At 42.3% G+C, this 9127-nt stretch overlaps 1 protein-coding gene across 1 annotated transcript in view; it reads right to left on the bottom strand.

Moving 5' to 3' along the window:
- Nucleotides 1–2646: 2646 nt before the first annotated feature.
- The window catches only part of mfn1a (mitofusin 1a), a 9448-nt gene continuing 2967 nt past the window's right edge, over nt 2647–9127 (bottom strand). Inside the window, 13 exon segments of the mRNA XM_036216289.1 lie at nt 2647–3516; nt 3606–3740; nt 3810–4006; nt 4744–4931; nt 4934–5140; nt 5215–5317; nt 6273–6377; nt 6705–6831; nt 6896–7017; nt 7122–7189; nt 8035–8188; nt 8386–8493; nt 8562–8670. Coding sequence (XP_036072182.1) covers nt 3450–3516; nt 3606–3740; nt 3810–4006; nt 4744–4931; nt 4934–5140; nt 5215–5317; nt 6273–6377; nt 6705–6831; nt 6896–7017; nt 7122–7189; nt 8035–8188; nt 8386–8493; nt 8562–8670 — 1690 coding nt within the window. The 3' untranslated portion in view covers nt 2647–3449.

Raw genomic sequence — 9127 nt, forward strand, 5'->3', positions numbered from 1 at the left:
GGATGAATCAATGGATGGATGGATCAATGGATGGATGATCTACAATTGTTAGAACGATGGCTGGATGGATCAATGGATGAATGGATGGATCAATGGATGCATGGATCAATGGATGGATGGATGGATGGATGGATGGACAATTCTACACAGATCAAAAAGGTCCATCAAAGTCCTGGTGAGTGTTTACGTGGCCAGAAGAGGGCGCTGTCACTTGTGACCATAAAGTGTGCTAGCCTCCTCTGGCTGAAGTAGCATCTATCTGTCCAAACTGTTTCATGGCTTGAGTTTTTGTTTTCATCTGCAAATGATGGAGTGATGAGGTGTCAGAGCGTTTCTGATTTTTTTCTTCACAAATCCAAACAATGAAGTGTAAGTGACAGGCGTCCAGGACCTTGATGATGTAGCAGAGACTAGAAGTTCAAGGCTGCAGAAATTGCTCAGGATGAAGGCTGTACAACATCATCATCGGTTCTGCAGCTGAACTTGTTTATGGAAAAAAGCCGTAAATGTCGCAGGATTTGCCTTTAACGAGCACATTTTCATAGCCACCGCAGGAATGTGACATCATATATGTTTCTTCTGTCAGACCTCAGCACTTCCTGTTATCTCAAAGCTGCTTTTATTTTGAAAAAACTGTCCTGTACTGAAGCTCTTTATATGTATGGTACATATTAATCCGTCATCATAGCCAACTTTCTGTATGTGCATGCAGATATTTAACCTTTAGATCAATCTTTGATGAAGCACATTGAAGCATGAACTCTCCCGAGTTGCTCTCAGGCATAGAGGGGGAGGTATGATGATGTGGGACTCAGGAGCATGTTTCACAGATATTGTCTAGGAATAGATCTGCATTTCGATGAAGAGGAGGGAGAACATGCTGGTTCAGCTACACCCCACTCCCAATAAAGCCATAAACCTCCAGTGGAGGACTGAATGAAGAAGCTCAGGAGCAGAATCCACAAAGACTCAGCATCGTCCCCCCGTAGCTTTGATTGTTTCCTGAAGGTCCCCACTCAGTTGAACTTGTTTCTTCATGTCTCCCCTTGAACTGTGGAGCTTTGGCGAAGCCCCCCATCACTACTAACGAGAGCGATCACCTCACCGTCCGCTCTTCATCTTTGCTGCTCTTCCTCACATCTTCAAACTTGGAATGATCAAATGTAATCTAATGTTTTACAGATTAAACTGTTAAACCTGTTCGTTCATGTGGATTCAGTCAATCTGATCAATATCTGTATATTTTTTTGTAGAGTGTGGGTAAACAACAAGAAGTAAGTGAACCCACCAGAAAGGGCGACTCAGGTTTGAGGTTTTTTTCCTTTTAGAGTCTTCAGAAAAATCCCTCAATTTTTACAGTCTGAGCTTTAAACTGCTGTAAAAAGAAAGCTATCTGCAGTTTAATATGTTTATAAAAATACATGTCATATGAAAATAAAACTATCCCCCACCCCCTAGGCACAATGTATACAAGAACACATGAAAACATCCAAAACATTTCCAAATATGTTTGTGTCATTTCCTCTTATATTATTTATAAAACTCGATGACCAGAATACAGCATTTTCATTTTTGCAAGAGATTCTTAATGTAGCCTAACATCTGATATACCTCGATTTCAGGTGTCATTCATTCATTCGATCATTCATTCATGTATTTATTCATACACTTAGAACCCCAACAGTGTCCATCAAAATCGAGGAAAAAACAAAAGGAGTGTTTCTATCGTTCTGGTACCTGTAAACGTCACTGTCTCATCTGAGAGATCGATTAAATAATTAAAGAAGGTGCAGCAGTGACCTCTGCTGGCAGTAGGAGGTGTTGCATGTTTGTGCATCCAACACATTTCACTACTAAGCAAAAAAATAAAATAAAAAATAAAACATTTGTGATTACAATAAAAGCATATATTCTTTATATTTACATGTCTTTACCTATACTAAAAAGAACAAAAGTTCAGTAATATATAAACAAAGCAACTTAAATGCAAAGAACACCCATTTTCCTTCACATTTTTGCCTTATCCACCTTGCATATTTTAGATTTGGGCTTTCTCTACATTTGCACAAATATACATAAATTACTTCATAAATAAACTTAATACAAATATGTTCCAGTTGGGATTTGAACCACTGACTGTTCTGTGTGGACTGTTACAGTCTAGTGAAAGCATCTTTAAAGTCACACCACAATCAACTTTAGATCTTTTCTAAAAGTGTCCCCAGTGGTCTTTAATTATGATTACGCCACTTTTAGACAAAAAAGAAAAAAAGTTGTTAGTTTATCAGAAATTCATCTCTGATTTGAGGGCGGGACTTTATTCAGAGAGTATGTAGTGTGTACCTTTTCTCTCATCATTAGTCGTCAGATGAAATTTTCCACCAATAGATGAAGCTGTTGTGGCGTTTGGTAGGGTTCAACCTGCTATTCCTCACTGAAGTTATTACTACAGCTAACAGAAAACTTTAATCATAAAAATAGATTTTAAAATAAAATTTTGAATGAACACATTTATGATTTAGACACATGTGCTGAGGCGATGTACAGCAGCATCACCTTCATGCAACAACAGGGGAAGGCTGGTTTAATCAAAGTATCCGTGACCATTCACTCTTAGTTTCATAAGATTAATGTGGTGATCAGAAAAAAATCCTAAATGCTTTATTCTTAGCTCAGAAACTCAACAAATGTCCAGTTTGAGGGGCGAAAATCTCAAAACATTACAGTAACATGAGCAACAGTAACAGTACTCTACACACATTGTTTTTCTTCACTTGCACTAAATCCAACTTTTATGGCTGATTGTGAACGCAGACTTCAGATGGTTTAACATTGTTATTATGATATCCAACAGTTTTGTATTAGAACTCCTTCAATCCAGGTAGGTCTGATGTTTTCCTACTGGTTCCTGGTCACCTGGGTAAGTACTCAGTCACATAGCAGAACTCTGCATCTTCACATTTCCATCCTGCTTTGACTGGGGATCACACTTACACTTATCCTGTAAAGGGCTTAGCTGACAAACTGCCCTGGCTCGAGTTTGTTTAAACGTAGTTTAAAACCAGCCTCTGGGAGGATGTGACAGCGCTGCTTTTTCTGTGAGCAGAAATCACAGTTACATTCTCTTTTAGAAACATTGCTGCATTTCCAATGCTCCCATTTTTTCATCAAGTCCTTTTGCTAAAGCAATTTTTTCAAATAAAGTCAGCACAGCACTTCTGGGTGTTGGTGACATCTGGGCCTTTAGGGGGCACTGCAGGAGAATTCATTGTTATGGCCAGTATGGTCAGCTGGGTTCAGGCTTGTTTGTTTTCTTAAAGAGCTGGCCAATGACGCAGTTCATTTTTAATTTAAACCTGGAACATGAATGTTGTTTTGGCAGTGGTTTGGTTTCCCTCCATGAGCGGATCTGGAAGTGGAACCTTTATAAAGTGGTTCTGGTTCTTCCTTTAGTCTGTCTGCAGATACTGGACAGAAAAGGCGTCCAGCTGAGCCTCCAACTCTGTCGCTCTGTTCCTGCAGACACAACAACACAAAGAACACGCCTGTCTCATTTAAGTGTACATTCACCTGTATAGGCCAAACAGAGTGGGCGGGGCTTTCACCTGAAGGCTTTTGACTTCCTCTGGATGCTCTCCAGCCTCTGGATGGTGGAGCTCAGCTGCCGGATGCTTCCCTCCAGCTCGGCCTCACTCAGGTTAACTCTCTGACTTAGGCGAGTGAACGTTGACGTCAGCTCCCTTGTAAGACAGCAAATAGTCAAGCCAACTGTCCTTGCTCAGTCAGAGCCCAAGGAGGGCGGGGCTTACTTGTACACCTGCTGGCTGCAGGCGGAGCTTGTGACGGGTACGACAGCTCCTAAACTGTGAGCTGCATGCTGCACAAACTGCTGCTTCAGAGCACGCTCCCTGCTGGCGTCCGTCCAGGTGAGCCTCTCATAAAGGTACAGGAGGCCGTACAGGGAGAGAGAGAGGGCGATAACACGCCAGCCCACTGAGCGCCACACCTGCAGCAGAACACACATGGTTTAATGAGTCACACAGATATACAGTAAAGACTCAGAGCTGCCGCACAACAACATCAGGAACAGCAGGAGATTGACATTTGGATTGACTGATAAACATTTGTTATTATGATTCAAAATACAAAACTTTCAAAGGTTTTTATGATTTTAAAAAGCAATCGCATGTATCATGACATGTTGCTACATTCAGATTCAACTAAACTTACAACCAATAAAATCTCAGGTTGTTGGGATACAATATGTCAAAAAGGCAATCCTTCTACATCAAGGAACTCACTGCTGAAATATTGTTTAGATTTGGTTTTCAGATGATTAAACCTTATGATGGCACAACATGGCACAAAAACAAGACTAACCTATTGGGTTCTGGTGGTCATTGAAAACATTTTTTCAGGCTAAAATGGTAACTAGATTATAGGGCGCATAAATCAAAACAAATCAGTAAGATAAAAGATTAAGTACAGTATTTAACTACACTACCCAGAATGCCAAGAGGCAACTACTAGGTGATTAGTCGAAGGGGTAATGGGAAGTTCTGCATATTTTCAAGCAAAATATGCATCTCTTTTCTCTGCTGTAAGCAGCCTTTGCAGAGAGTGCAACACAACAGAAAAATCTAAATTTATTCAACTTCTTCGCAACAATTCTCAACATTCTTCTGTTGTAACATACCGAACAATGCATTCACTTTTTCTATTCATCACCAATGCTTGACCTACCACTCCACCAATTACCAGCACCGTCATCGATGCTCTGGAGGTGGCGGACACCAGCCGTGTTGCTATGGAAACCATCATCTCATCTTTGAAGACGGACCCTTCCTGGAGAGAGGAGGAAGAAGTCAGTATCTTCAGAGACAGTCTGACTGGAAATCTGGGGTGCTGTGTCAGCCTGCCTGGGACCTGCTGTCCATTCCGCTCAGAGCCCGCCTGGCATTGGCGGCTCCAATGAATCGGGTCACGAGGGCGGTCCATCCCAGAGAAAATTGGAAGTCAATGTTTTCCTGAAAGTCCGCACAGAGTGCGGCGAGTCCCAGGTCATAGGTCAGCTCGAAGGAGGTATAGGGAACACAGAGCTGGTCCTGGACAGATGACGACAGAAGGGGGCGCACGCTGTCTGAGGGCAGAAGACACGCTGAGTCAGGCTCAGGAAAGGGGTAGGCTTATGCAGGTCAAAGGGGCGGGCAGTACCAGTCATGTGTCTCTGAGCATCCTTGATGTCTCGAAGGACTCCGGCAGAGCAGCGGTGCGCCAAAGAAGCCAGCAGCTGGTCCTGAAGGTGCTGCACCAGCTTCTGCAGACACAGAAGACATCCGTCATGAGGAGTTGCATTTCACCAAATCCAATCAACACTTCCACATGTCCTTTGTCAAAAAAGCACACAAAGGACAATCTAAGGAACAAATCATATTCAGTTGCCTGAAACCGTACCAAAAAACATAACAGATTTTTCATTTGTAAAAAAAAAAAAAGGGGATTTTCTCAAAGTTTTTCTCATTAATTCTAAAAAACAAAAAAATCACCTCCTTTTTTGATAATCATTTTTGGATCTTATACTTATTTGAATCTATTATACTATATTATGCAGGAATTTGTCAGGTGTTCACAAATGCACATTAAGCCAGTGTTGTTCACACTGGACAAGGAGGGAGGAGTTTCTTCTCCTTATTTATTTTCAACAGTTTACTAGTGCAAGTCAACCACCAACAGTTGGAGGAGACTCAGAGCGAAATGTTAAAGTGTTGCAAATCTTGTGAGCTGGGCACAAAACAGAAACGGTACAGTTCATTGCTAGCATCCTTGCAATGGTAGATTTAGATTATCATCATGCCAGGAGAGTGACCTTGATGTAACTTTATCACCAGGCTCGTTTTCATTCCTGGGTTCACGCCTCCATACGTCACTACCAAATCCAAGTTCCTGATTGGTCAGTTTAATCATGTGTATTGAATGGCCATGTGCTTTGCATGCAGAGTTTGAAAACAGTTGTAAATACTTGCTTAGCAAGTGAAAACGAGAGGTCTGATCTTAAAACCCAAAATGTACGTTTAAATGAGTCTACATAGAATTTTAATTGTAAGTGGCCATTTCAACGTATGTTGCAGAGGGCGGTGTGAACATAGCTTTACACAAATCTTTGAAGAGTAATTTATAACTGAAACATTTATGACGCTGGGTGATTAGAGTTACATAAAGGCTCCTCCCCCCACACCTGAAGCTGTAAGTGTGTGTGTGCGTGTGTGTCTCACAGCCTTGTAGAGCACTAGAGTCTCTTTGGTTGGCTTGAAGTCGGCTCTAAACTCTTCCACCAGAACCGGAAGCAAGCGGATCTGGTCAGACAGCGCTGAGGCCACCTGAGCATAAAACCAGTTATTGTTACTACAGAAACAAAACCAAAGAAGTATCAGAAACTGTTCCTGACAAACTCCACGAAAGAAAGTTCTTGTAACTGCTAAGAAAAATATACTCACATGAGAAGGACTAACATCAATACAGACTTAATTTTTTTAAACCTCGTTCTTTAAACTGGTCTTGTGTTACTCTTCCCCTAAAGTTAGGTTCAAGTCACTAGAAAATGAAGTTATCAAAATCTTAAGAATTATTTTGTGGATTATCTTGTGGTCTCCAGCAATGTTAGTGAACCCATGAACTCTGGTCTTCACTCAGAAGGATCAGCACACCTTGGCAGTGACTTCATCACTGAGAACTTGGATCCTCTCCTTGATACCGTCAGTCAAGCGGTTCATCTGTCCGCGAACGAAGTCTAGCCGGTCCCGCTGTTCCTCACGCTCCTCCAGACAGCAGATCCTGTCAGAAGTCAGAGTTCAGAGTCGCACATAAATCAATGCACTGTCGGTCAACTGCTGCTCACTTCCTGTCAGCCGAGGCGATGTTGATGGCATCCATCACAGCCTTGATGGCCTCTGTGATCTGCCATGCTCGGACAGTATGCTGCTCAAACTTGGTCCGGACCGCAGAATGGGAAATGAACTCCTGCAGAGACCAGGACTTTACTTCAGACCAAACATCAGGCCAAAACTGACGCTCTGTGGGTGGTCATAAGGGACCCTCTCAACCAGACACATGTGCTTCTGTACCTCAAACGTCCGCTCGAACCTCTGGAACTCTGTCAATCGGTCATGGAAACCTTCTGCCAGAGCTCCCCCTGCAGGAAGACACAGGTCAAATTCACCTGGCAGTTGAGCCCTGCCCAATTTCCTTATTTTGTAATGGGTGGAAATATGCATATTGAAACTGAAGTTAGATTTTAATTGAGAACAATTTGTCATTTACAATGACGACATGAGTACCCATCCCACACATCATGTACCATTTAGCCACCCTAAGTAGCTGAATCCGCGCCTTACTCACATTATATCAGGCCAAGAGAATGGATCTGAAAACAGATTCACCTTTCGGCTTATCGCCACAGCAAAACAGCACACTCTGTTTCGCATCAGTGATTTGGCAGAGATTTTATGCCTGACAACTCTGTTTTTTTTAAAGGGCACAGGCACCCATTTAGGCAGCAGCATCAAGGGTCTTGCCTAGGAATCCAATCTGGATGGGGATCAGTGGACACCTCAGGGATCGAACTCAGGGCTCCTGTGTGCCAGCCCTACGCTTAGGCCACTGAGCCATCCAGCCACAACTTCAAAACAGTGACTTATGTCTATGGATAAAACTAATCTTCAGTGTAGGGTCTAGAGAGGCTGCCCAAACTTTAGTTCAAAGGTTGAGGTAGATGATAAACTCAGGTTTTCAGGGTAATCAAGCAACAAACATGTAAATAGAAGACCCTGTAAGAAGAAAGCTCCATCCTAAAGAGTTAACCATAGTATCTAAATACTCTTACAGGCGAAGTTTTTAAACTCCACAATTCCAGACTTCCCAGTCTTTCATCTGCACTTGGGTGCAGATCAATAAGAAATCAGATCAATATGAAGGCCAGACCCCCACTACATTCTGCTGAATGTTAGGTCTGACTGGAGTGACCCTCACCTGTCTCACCTGTCTCTGGCATGCCCTGTGCTCGCTGCATCCTGGAGCTCAGAACCTCTTTGGCAGAGATGAAGAATATCCTTCCTGGAGCCTCGTTTGGCCCAACCACCCCCAGCTCTTCAGCCAGGAAGCTGACACACCGATCCAGGTGCTGTTTCCTTACCTGGACAATAGCAGGCATCAACTCTGTCTTCAATGTTAACCTAATTCTATAGACTTCTTTGTCCAAATACAGAGATAAACACTTTTATAAATCAATATCCTGTTAAGTGTTTATATTAGGATTTTAGTGAAACTCCCAATCTTCCTGGTTCTATTTCACAATAGAAGCCTTCCATTTGTCAATGTCCTAACTCAAACCTCCTGAATGTAGTCAGGCTCAGTTACTGAGGCGTCCCAGCGGTTGTGCAAGATGAAGATGTTTGGTTTAGAGATCCTCTCGCTGACTTTGTGGAAGAAAAGTTTCTCCTGCAGACAGAAAGAGAACTTTGAGGCGGCGTCATGAGAGACAAACACTGAAGAAGTTGTTTCTTTACCGTGTTCATTAGCGTTGATTCTGCGTTTCCCACCAGAACAAAGACGTCTGCATCTAAACAGAACTTATCGATCCAGCTGTCCAGCTCCAGAGTGACGTCAGTCCCAGGACTGCTCACAAGAAGCAAGAAAACATTCCCTGGCTTTTGTCACAGGTAACCAACCAGACCAGCTAAAAGAGAAGTTTCTGCTGAACAGGTCTTCTAAAAGATTAGCTTGGCCCTTTGGATTCCATTTAGTACAACTGAATTATTTAAAAGAAGAATAAATATATTTTTTATAGTTATAGGTAAATGAGATCCCCACATCTCCACCAGCATTATCAAGTAAAGCCCTAAATCACAGGAGAACCAGAATCTTACTGCGCCCCTTTGTGGAGCACATCGTACAAGAAACCCACCCTCAAGGACAAGAAATGAAGACCCCTGGATTAAATTGACAAAGATATTGTGAAAAACTTTTGAGTTCTTGCAATTTACATAAAATTCCTCTTATGGACATTGAGAGGGTGGGGGGTCCTGTCCTCATTTAACAAAACAATAACTGTCTTTTTTTTTTTTTTTTTTTT

Source organism: Oryzias melastigma, linkage group LG17, assembly GCF_002922805.2.
Source record: "Oryzias melastigma strain HK-1 linkage group LG17, ASM292280v2, whole genome shotgun sequence".
Taxonomy (NCBI): domain Eukaryota; kingdom Metazoa; phylum Chordata; class Actinopteri; order Beloniformes; family Adrianichthyidae; genus Oryzias; species Oryzias melastigma.